This window comes from Haliotis rufescens, unplaced genomic scaffold, assembly GCF_023055435.1.
Source record: "Haliotis rufescens isolate VD_foot unplaced genomic scaffold, xgHalRufe1.0.p SCAF_77, whole genome shotgun sequence".
Lineage (NCBI taxonomy): Eukaryota > Metazoa > Mollusca > Gastropoda > Lepetellida > Haliotidae > Haliotis > Haliotis rufescens.
Genome location: NW_025964369.1, coordinates 368925 through 380969, shown reverse-complemented (window position 1 = coordinate 380969; position 12045 = coordinate 368925). Strand labels below are relative to the sequence as shown.

The 12045-nt window shown below is 44.5% G+C and overlaps 1 protein-coding gene across 1 annotated transcript; it reads left to right on the top strand.

Annotated features, from left to right (window-relative positions):
• Window positions 1-3158: 3158 nt before the first annotated feature.
• Window positions 3159-11802, top strand: LOC125376785. The gene is made up of 4 exons (XM_048388713.1): window positions 3159-3180; window positions 4614-4688; window positions 5810-6214; window positions 11387-11802. The coding sequence occupies exons 2-4, from the start codon at window positions 4637-4639 to the stop codon at window positions 11650-11652; spliced, it is 723 nt and encodes a 240-aa protein (XP_048244670.1). The 5' UTR covers window positions 3159-3180; window positions 4614-4636; the 3' UTR covers window positions 11653-11802.
• The last annotated feature ends 243 nt before the right edge of the window (window positions 11803-12045 follow it).

Sequence of the window (12045 nt, the reverse complement as noted above, 5' to 3'; positions counted from 1 at the left end):
GGCTTCTCATAAATGTCTGTTCCACGGGGAAAACTAGCCAAACATTCCCTTTAGCCCAATTAACCAACTTAAGTCCAACCTGTTGTCACAGAAACGTCAAACGTCAGGTTTCTTATAAATGTCTGTTCCACGGGGAAAACTAGCCAAACATTACCTTTAGCCCAATTAACCAACTTAAGTCCAACCTGTTGTCACAGAAACGTCAAACATAAGAATCTATAAAATTCATCAAAAGCAAAAGCACCAGTTGAGCATGAGCCTGATAGGCATGCAAAGGTTCGTTTGGAAATATTTAACGGTTTCTGAGTTATGCACCGGAAACAATTTCGGGACGGGCAGACGGACGGGCAGATAGACGGACGCCGTTTCAGGAACCCCTGCCTACTTCGTTGTAGCGGGTTATAATATGTTTTGTCCCAATAAGTGGGCTGCCGTCACTTTGTTAAGATAAGAGTAATATTATCCCCAAAACAGTTTGACTATAAGATTCGATAATGTTTCATACTAACCACTGCATGTTGTATCCTGCTATTGCTGTCATTGGAACAGAAGGACAGTTTATTTCCTGTGAAGCGGTCAGATGATCAGCGGTATTTTGTGAGGTGTCGGTTGATGGGTGTACTGTGGAGGATGGCATGGTCAGAAGATTCACCGGAGGCTGAGACGTGAAACGTTGACGATGTTGTGACAAGGGGTAACTCTAAAAACGAAGTCGTGGTGGAAGGATATACCGTAGTTGAGGTCGATGATCTGTTTGATTGACTTGCTGAAGGTGAGGTGATTGATCGGTTTCGAGTCCTTCGATGAAGCAAAACTTCCCCACTTGGAGTTCCAAGGTCAAATTCTGGAAGTATTGTGTCTGAATCTGGAACGTAATTTAACAAATATGAAACAAAATCAATTACAATCAACGCGTCAAACGATCTTGTATGCGATACTGTTAAACCGTGATGTATGATACTCACCACTGTTGCCATCAGTGTCACTGACTAGACTCTGTGGACTGCAAAGAAGGTAGAAGCGAATGGCTCCCAGGATCCTTATTTCCCTCAATATAGTTTCCTAAATTAAAACTGCAGGATAGAGTGTCATTAAGATTTTCATTCCTTCCATTGACGACCTCTAAATCATAGTCAGTAGCATTTCCGAGAACGGAATTATTTCCGTTCACAAACAGCGCCGTCTCTATTTTAGTCTTCAATGTTTCATATGTTGAATCCAGTGAAAATTCCATAACAATACAGTTCTTGTCTCCAAGTGGGGCTTTGATTGATTTAGCTATTCTCCAGCCATCTTTGTCGCGTTTTCGTTCATTAAGAACTCGCATACCAATATTAATGGTTCTTGTGCTCTTTTTAAGTCTGCCCGCTGTCGTCTCTGGATTTGTTCTACTTGACCTCTTATTTCTTCTCAGCATGTCTAGCAATTTCTTCCTTCTTTCCCGTACATGGGACGCAGCTTGCAAATCTTCCGAGATGGTTGTACTTGGAGGTGTATGCTCTGTGTTATCCGAAGGCGGGCTATCACAGAAATGTTTGAGCTTCGCAACATACACCAAGGCTGTCAACCCTCATTTTTGAAAGTCTTTTGGTTTGGTTTGGTGTGTTGTTTAACGCCGCACTCAGCAAAATTTCAGCTATATGACGGCGGTCTCTAAATAATTGAGTCTGAACCAGACAATCCAGTGATTTATATCATGAGCATCGACCTGCGCAATTGGGATCAATAACATGCTTCAAGCAAGTCAGCGAGCCTGACCACCCGATCCCGTTAGTCGCCTTTTACGACAAGCATAGACACCTTTCACGGCAAGCATGGGTTGCTTTATACATGATTTATCACATATTTGTGTGAAAAATCGTGTTAATTTGCAAAAGGTTACGATAACAGTAAGTGAAATATCAAAATATTGAAAAACAGTATCCATGTCCCTTATGGGCCACCGTACATTTTCGCTTTTGTTTTTGGCCTTTTCGTTTTTGTTTTGGACATTTACATTTTAGTTTTTGACATTTTCGCTTCACATTTCAGCCATTCAATAGCTGCTTGAAAGTACCTTTTTCATGTTTTCGGTTGTTTTTATACATGATTTATCACATATTTGTATGACAAATATTGTTAGTTTGCAAAAGGTTACGATAAAAGTAAGTGAAATATCAAAATCATGAAAAAAGACTCCGTGTCCCTTATGGGCAACCGTATAAGTCGTAAGAGGCAACTAACGGGAAGGAGCGGTCGGGTTCTCTGACTTGTTTGATGAATGTCATCGTATCCCAATCACGTAGATCGATGCCCATGATATCAATGACTGGATTGTCTGGTCCAGACTCGATTATTTAAAGACCGCCGTCATAACAACAGAGCATTGTAATTTTGTTATATTAAACCCTTTATTTGTAACCCCCCTCATTCGTACAACTTTTATGCCTGATGCATGTTTACTTATGTGTTTTTCATTTTGCATGGTGATGTTTTACGTGTCTTACCCTTCACTGTGGAGAGGTGAGTCGTTCCTTTGGCGCACCAGAAACCCATGATCGTGGGTTCGAATCCCGGCTCGCCTTGATTAGGTTTCTAGGTATATGAGCGCCATACCCGTGCTGGTGGGTTTCACCAAAGTGGTAAACGTCTGAGACCTGCATCACTTCGGGCTTTCCTCCAAAATCAAGCTGACACGCCGTTATATAACTGAAATTTTCACTCACTCTGACCACGCAGGTGAACTACAGAACCCAGGTCTTCACATCAGACCGGACCCGTGAATATTCCAGGATAGAATAGGTCTTCAGCAACCCATACTTGTCTATGTGACTATGCTTGTCGCGTGGATCGATGCTCATGATATCAATCACTGGATTGTCTGGTCCAGACTCGATTATTTACAGACCGCCGTCATATAGCTGTAATATTGCTGAGTGCGGCGTTAAACTACAAACCAAACCAAAACCAAAACATAACACAGTGCCTCTTGTCCCATGTATTATATCACATGGTTTGCCGTTGCGATCGATCGTTGAAATAATGAAGCGTCCGTTTGATAAGCGAGACTTCAGCGATAATGTGCGCGCTCGTTAGATGCAGTTAAACGTGTGCGTTGAAGCAGCCTTCTCAGAACCGACGATCAGGAAGCTGTTGGATTATTAGTATCTACCCGTTGACTGAGGGGTGAACAGCAATCAGGTAGATCAGCTTGTTTGTTTCCCAAGACTTAGCTTTGTTCTAAATATTATTTGATAATTAACATTTGTCATTGAAGAGAAACTGTTTTGTTTTATAAATATCTTATTTCATTAGATATGTGAACTTTCAAGAATAATTCTCTTCATGGTGTTTCGGCAGCATGCCAGTAACCTGTGATCGTGGGTTCGAATCCCGCTTCGCTCTGATTACCTTTCCAGGTTTGTCAGCACCATATCAGCTTGATGTGGACCAAACCCACGCTCGTTGTTTTCTACAAGGCGGTAAACGCCTAAATCTTAGACGTTTACCGCTTTGGTGAACACCACGAGCACTGGTGTGGTCCACATCAAGCTGACACGGAGCGGCAGAAAATTGTTACGTGTCGATACCGAAATTGAAATAATATGTTAACCCAGAAATGTACGTAACGAACTTATATATTGTGAAACCAACAAACAATCAACCAATGGTAAACAAGTAACAAATGCATTACAAAATTCACTAGGATTACATATCAGTACAAATTACTGCACAGCATTGACAATGGCACTACACAGTAGAACAATATTCAATGGCAAGACATAATATGATGGCAGTGGCCAGTATCAAATACAAAACTACAGTGATGATAGCCAAAGTCTGAAAATGATATATATATTCACCCAGCGGCGAATGTGGTCAAGTTTCCGGAACGGTCTAGGCAGAGAATCGGGAATGATGAGTGATCCTCACATGAAAGCAGGTCTTGATGTGATGAAAAGTGTTAAAGATGCCTAAACACACTCTTTTCCAACTAACTACTGGAAACTTCTACACAACACACTAGCATCTAAATATAGTAACTTTCTGACGACTAGTCACTGCCCAAATACAATGCAGTGAGTGTCTACCGAATCCTAACAGAAACAATCATTGTAACAAATTCAAATTCAAATTCAAATTCAAATTCAAATTCAAGTTTCACCGTATGAAGAATAAATGCTTTATGGCAAAGTGTTTATTTCATTTTCTTAGATATTTTAGTATTTGGTAGAATTGTTAACAAGCTATATTAAGTACATTTGAAGGTTTAAATACTGCTAACGGACAGATGGTATATCTGTCTGGCATACCTTCCTCAAATCTTGTTACGAAATGTTTTACAAAAATTCAGAATTGTTTTATTTCCTTGACATATAACCAATGTCACCAGAGTATGTCCTGATTTCAATGAATAATATTTGTCGATTGAAGAAGGAAAACTCAAAGGCTTGCCTCTTACGACAAGCATAGTCGCCTTTTACAGCAAGCATGGGTTGCCGAAGTCCTATTCTACCCCGGATCTTTACGAGTCCGATGTGATAGTGTTGATTATTGTTCATTAGGGCGCAAAGCAATTTCTAACTCATTCTCTGTTGACGTTATTCACAAATCAATTCCGTATAACATTTCAGTTACAGATAACGAGCAGATCCAAATGAAGTGTGTCTTACTACCGGTGGCGCTGTCGTTGTGTGTTACCATGGGAGGTATGTATCGTGCTGTAATGTTTATCTTGCTGAAAATAAAGTGCAATTGACACAAATAATAAACGATCGAATTCGTAAATGGGTGATTGTTCATGACTCATAAGGATCTCTGTTACTAAGCATATTTTAATATTCTAGTTGCAACAGTGGAAGTGGTTGGATTGGACATCATTGTTTGTTTGTTTGTTTGTTTGTTGTTTAACGCCGCACCCAGCAATATTCCAGTAAATAATTTAGTCTGGACCAATCCAGTGATTGACAGCATGAGCATCGATCCACGCAATTGGGATCGATGACGTGTATCAACCAAGTCAGCGAGCCTGACCACCCGATCCCGTCAGTTGCCTTTTACGACAAGCATAGTCGCCTTTTACGGCAATTATGGGTTGCTGAAGACCTATTCTACCCCGGAATCTTCACGGGTCGATTGGACATCTTACAACACGCTAATTAGCATATGTAAATTATTTAAATATGTATGACAAAGTTGTTCGCGATTTCAAACCAAAAGGGGTAATGTATAAAAATATAGCACTGGAAGTGCCCGTTATCAAATAGGGGTCAATAATGCAGAGTATAACTTTTTGTGGATGCGAATAGAGGTGTAGGTGAATTATGGTGTAGGCGAACTGAAGCCCCAGTTTGAGCGCAAATGCAGTCAGTTGTAACACATCAACATCAACATCGACATCAACACTTCCATAGCTTTAACAGATGTAGATTCTAGTATGTATAAGATGAAACTACCTCTATATGTGCATCTTTGTATATACATTTCTCTAATTATGCTTGTCGTAAGAGGCGACAAACGGGATCGGATGGTCAGGCTCGCTGACTTGGTTGATGCATGTTATCGTAAACAACTTGCGTGGCTCAATGCTCATGATGTCAATCACAGGATTGTCTGGTCCAGACTCGATTATTTACAGACCGCCGTCATATAGCTGGAATATTGCTGTGTGCGGCGTTAAACAACAAACAAACAAAACAAAAGTTGTGATGACCACGGCCCCAACTCCCAGTCGCTAACTCATCCTCGATTGTCAAGTGTATTATATCTCCAATCTACGACGATACATATCTTGGAGAATGACTCACCAACGCTTTCTCTTTCCTTCCAGTCTGCTCGATAACGTTCAACACACAAGGATACGCAGACGTTGTCAACCCCATGAACTTCGGCTTTGATATTCGTGGCAAGGACTGGATCACGTACAAAATCATGGCGTGTAAGGACTTCAACATCAAACTGTACTTCCGTGAACAAATGATGTACAGGATGCTACTCGGGGGATGGGTCGACACTAAAAGCCGATTCTATGCATTTGGGACAGAGGTAGACTTCCTTGGGTCGGTCTTAAACTGCACTGGCTATCTTCAGTTTTGGACCTCTTGGCAAGATGGGCATTTCAAAATAGGTCGGGGCAAGGTGAAGGACGCAGACATTCTCTACGGTGATACTACTCACATTATTCCCGGTGTCGACAGTTTAACTGTGAACGCCCCAAGCGCTAAATGGATTTTTGGTAAGTTGAGCCACAACACGCAGCTGTTCACACCCTGTTGGTTGAAGGGATTAGAAGGACCCCTGTATCAAATGATTGTCACACCGCACTAGGTAACCGGTACAACATGCTTGTCACACCCTGTGAGCTTAATAGGTTCCTGGTATCCCATGCTTGTCACACCCTGTGAGCTTAATAGGTGACAGAATCCCGGTATCCCATGCTTGTCACACCCTGCGGGATTAATAAGTCGCCGATATCCCATGCTTGTCACACCCTGTCGACTTAATAGGTCCGCAGTAGCCCATGCTTGTCACGCCCTGTGGGCTTAATAGGTCCCAGGTATCCCACGCTTGTCACACTCTGTGAGCTTAATAGGCCCCGGTAGCCCATGCTTGTCACACCCTGTGAGCTTAATAGGTCCCTGGTAGCCCATGCTTGTCACACCCTGTGAGCTTAATAGGTCCCCGGTAGCCCATGCTTGTCACACCCTGTTTGGTTAATGATGAAAGCTCCTAAGGATCCTCTGCTTGTCACACCCTGTGAGCTTAATAGTTTCCCGGTATCCTATGCTTGTCACACCCTGCGGGATTAATAGGTCCGCAGTAGCCCATCCTTGTCACACCCTGTGGGCTTAATAGGTGCCCGGTTTCCCATGCTTGTCACACCCTGTCGGCTTAATAGGTCCCCAGTAGCCCATGCTTGTCACGCCCTGTGGGCTTATAGGTGCCCGGTATCCCATGCTTGTCACACCCTGCGGGATAAATAGGTCCGCAGTAGCCCATCCTTGTCACACCCTGTAGGCTTAATAGGTGCCCGGTTTCCCATGCTTGTCACACCCTGTGGGCTTAATAGGTCCCCAGTAGCCCATGTTTCTCACGCCATGTGGGCTTATAGGTGCCCGGTATCCCATGCTTGTCACACCCTGCGGGATTAATAGGTCGACGATACCCTTCGCTGGTCACACCCTGTTGGCTTAATAGGTGCCAAGTATCAAATGCTTGTCACACCCTGTGGGCTTAATAGGTTCCCATTATCCCATGCTTGTCACACCCTGTGGGCTTAATAGGTCCCCCGTAGCCCATGCTTGTCCCACCCTGCGGGATTAATAGGTCGCCGATATCCCATGCTTGTCACACGCTGTGGGCTTAATAGGTACCCGGTATCCCATGCTTGTCACACCATGTGGGCTTAATAGTGCCCGGTAGCCAATGCTTGGCACATCCTGTGGGCTTAATAGGTCCCCGGTATCCCACGCTTGTCACACCCTGTGGGCTTAATAGGTATCCGGGAACACATGCTTGACACACCATGTGGGCCTAATAGGTCCCCGGTAACATATGCTTGACACACCTTGTGGGCTTAATAGGTGCCCGGTTTCCCATGCTTGTCACACCCTGTCGGCTTAATAGGTCCCCAGTAGCCCATGCTTGTCACGCCCTGTGGGCTTATAGGTGCCCGGTATCCCATGCTTGTCACACCCTGCGGGATAAATAGGTCCGCAGTAGCCCATCCTTGTCACACCCTGTAGGCTTAATAGGTGCCGGTTTCCCATTCTTGTCACACACTGTGGGCTTAATAGGTCCCCAGTAGCCCATGCTTGTTGCGCCCTGTGGGCTTTTAGGTGCCCGGTATCCCATGCTTGTCACACCCTGCGGGATTAATAGGTCGCCGCTACCCCTCGCTTGTCACACCCTGTTGGCTTAATAGGTGCCAAGTATCAAATGCTTGTCACACCCTGTGGGCTTAATAGGTTCCCATTATCCCATGCTTGTCACACCCTTTGGGCTTAAAAGGTCCCCCGTAGCCCATGCTTGTCCAGCCCTGCGGGATTAATAGGTCGCCGATATCCCATGCTTGTCACACGCTGTGGGCTTAATAGGTGCCTGGTATCCCATTCTTGTCACACCATGTGGGCTTAATAGTGCCCGGTAGCCAATGCTTGACACACCCTGTGGGCCTGATAGGTCCCCGGTAACATATGCTTGACACACCTTGTAGGCTTAATAGGTGCCTGGTATCCCATTCTTGTCACACCCTGCGGGATTAATACGTCCGCAGTAGCCGATGCCTGTCACACCCTGTTGGCTTAATAGGTGCCCGGTTTCCCATGCTTGTCACACCCTGTGGGCTTAATAGGTCCCCAGTAGCCCATTTTTGTCACACCCTGTGGGCTCAAAAGGTGCCCGGTATCCCATGCTTGTCACACCATGCGGGATTAATAGGTCGCCGATACCCCACGCTTGTCACACCCTGTGGGCTTGATAGGTTCCCGGTAGCCCACGCTTGTCACACCCTGCGGGATTAATAGGTCGCTGATATCCCACGCTTGTCATAACCTGTGGGCTTAATAGGTTCCCAGTATCCCATGCTTGTCACACCCTCCGGGATTAATAGGTCGCCAATATCCCACTCTTGTCACAACCTGTGGGCTAAATAGGTCCCCGGTATCCCACGCTTGTCACACCCTGTGGACTTAATAGGTGCCCGGTTTCCCATGCTTGTCACACCCTGCGGGATTGATTGGTCACCGATATCCCATGCTTGTCACACCCAAGGGCTTAATAGGTCCCCGGTTATCAACCAGTGGTGTAACCAAGACTTGATTATTCACAACCTGTTGTGCGAGAACAGGAATATTTCTGACTTCGGATTAAAACAAACAAGAACTAAGCATGTACCCCTAGTTCCGTCGGTTATTAGGATACGCGAGGACTATTAGGACTCCACATAAGAATTATTGGTCCCCAGCAACCTATACTTTTCGTAGGGGGCAAGTATACGGGAACAGGTGTCCAAGTCGCTGACTTGTTAATTGCATGACATCGTCTCTCAGTTCTCTGTATTGAGAATCCTCATGCCAATCCCTCGATTGTCTGATCGTGACTCGATTATTTACAGACCGCCTTCATATAACTGGAATATTGCTGAGGGCGGCGTTCAACAAAAAAAATGTTGTTGTTTTTGTGTGTGTGTTTTAACGCCGCACTCGGCAATACTGCAGCTATATTACGGCTGTCTGTAAATAATCCAGTCTGGACCTGAAAATCCAGTGATTAATATCATGAGCATTAGTCCACGCGATTGGGATCGATGACATGCATCAACAACTCAGCGAGCCTGACCACCCGATCCCGTTAGTCGCCTTTTACAACAAGCATAGCCACCTTTTACGGCAAGCATGGGTTGCTGAAGGACCTATTCTACCCCGGATCTGATATATGAGCCGTCATATAGCTGGAATATTGCTGAGTGCGGCGTTAAACAACAATCAATCAATCAAATCTGATATACGACTTAACAATTGTACAAGCATTTGTACACACAAATAACAATACCTTGATCATAATGCGTCTCATCCTTTCAATCGTTATTGATGTGCAGTCAAACACAGGATCAGCGGGATGAATTGCTCGATAGGCATTCCTTAGAAGCTGATGGATGACAATGAAGGCATTCTTAAGGATAACCACTTCTTTATTATGCTGTCATAACGACGTTTAGATATCGACCTCATAGCGTTGTCAAGCAAAACATGCAGCAAAACACCTCACCTTCCTATCGTTGGGTCTACTTTGTAATCAACAGGATACAAACACCACTTTGAAATGAAATAGTGTCGAATACACTCTGTTATGTCAATACTAACACGTAGAGGCATAGCGATAACACAGCTCTTGATGTGAACAACACCGCGAAATCGATGCTGATAAGGAGCTTCTTAGATCAGGATATCCCGTTGTTGTGTTGTGTGTGGAGGTATATATAAACATGGAACAGCATCCACGGAGATACATCATTGAGTTAACAACCTCACATGTAGTCATACATCGATTTATATACATTAATTCTCGGTACAAATTTAACTCAACGACTTGGCGGTAATAGCAAGCCAATAAATGCAAGTGAACGCCGGGTATGATACTCGGACACTTAAGTCCAATAAAAAAAAAGATGTGATACTGCTGAAAAAACGTACGATGAATCACGACCTGGCAGATGAACCTGTGAGATCTGCATGATTTAGGCGATTATGCTTGTCGTAAGAGGCGACTAACGGGATCGGGTGGTCAGGCTCGCTGACTTGGTTGATGCATGTCATCGATCCCATTGGCGCGTGAAGATTCGGGGTAGAATAGGTCTTCAACAACCAATGCTTGCCGTAAAAGGTGACTATGCTTGTCGTAAGAGGCGACTAACGGGATCGGGTGGTCAGGCTCGCTGACTTGGTTGATGCATGTCATCATGTCATCGGTACCAATTGCGGGGCATATTGCTGAGTGCGGCGTTAAGCAGCAAAGCAATCAAGCAACCAATTGCGTGGATCGATGCTCATGATATCAATCACTGGATTGTCTGGTCCAGACTGGATTATTTCGCTGGAGTCCTCTGGAGGCCATAAATGTCCCCAAACTGGGATGAAATATTTTACCAACATATTTCGGGACATACTTTTTAATGACACTATTTATATGTCTTTGTTTGTTATTTAACTCCGCACTCAGCAATATTAATATTCCAGCTATATGACGGCGGTCTGTGAATAATCGAGACTGGACCAGACAATCCAGTGATTGATATCATGAGCATCGATCCACGCAATTGGGATCGATGACATGCATCAACCAAGTCAGCGAGCCTGACCACCCGATCCCGTTAGTCGCCTTTAACGACAAGCATAGTCACCTTTTACAGCAAGCATGGGTTGCTGAAGACCTATTCTACCCCGAATCTTCACGCGCCAATGGGATCGATGACATGCATCAACCAAGTCAGCGAGCCTGACCACCCGATCCCGTTAGTCGCCTCCTACGACAAGCATAGTCGCCTTTGGCTGTCTTTAAACCCAATTTACTCGTTCCCATTTCTAACATGAACATATCCTTCTAGACCCGTGAAGATCCGGGGAAGAATAGGTCTTCAGCAACCCATACTTGCCGTAAAAGGCGACTATGCTTGTCGTAAGAGGCGACTAACGGGATCTGGTGGTCAGGGTCGCTGCCGTGGTTGATGCAGGTCATCGAATCCAATTGCGTGGATCGATGTTCATGATGTCAATCACTGGATTGTCTGGTCCAGACTCGATTATTTACAGACCGCCGTCATATATCTGTAATATTGCTCAAAGCGGCGTTAAACAACATCAAAGCGGCGTTTAACAACATCAAACCAAAACATATCTTCTATATTTAGAGTATGACAACTGTACGGGACCCCCTGACATAGAGAGGATGGACGGTGTGAGATATCAAGGCGGTTTTCTACTGAAGGCCTACTCTGACGTCTCTGGGGCCTTCTGCGTCACGGAGTGCGTCATCCGCAACAGATGCTTCAGCCTCAGCTTCCACAGAGCCGACAATGTGTGTGAACTATTCACTACCCCTATCAACACTACAGACGTATCATCAGCCACAGGCTGGGAGACGTATATCTTCACCGACATCAAGTTATATTATTAAATTATGGGGTTAAATGTTTTCATATTTGCATGTTTTAATGGGTATTCGATGTTCGGAAATGTGGAGTGAGTGAGTTGGGTTTAACGCCGCTTTTAACAGAAGCCAGAAGTGATGTAGGTCTCAGACGTTTACCACCCGTCAATGGTGAAACTCACGAGCACGGGTATGGTGCTGACAATCCTAGAAACATAATCGGGTTGGTTGGTTGGTATGTTTGTTGTTCAACGCCGCACTCAGCAATATTCCAGTTGTATGACGGCGGTCTGAAAATTTTGTTTGTTTGTTGTTTAACTCCGCACTCAGCAATATTCCAGCTCTATGATGGCGGTCTATAAATAAACAATCTGGACCACAAAATCCAACGATTGACAACATGAGCATCGATCCACGCAA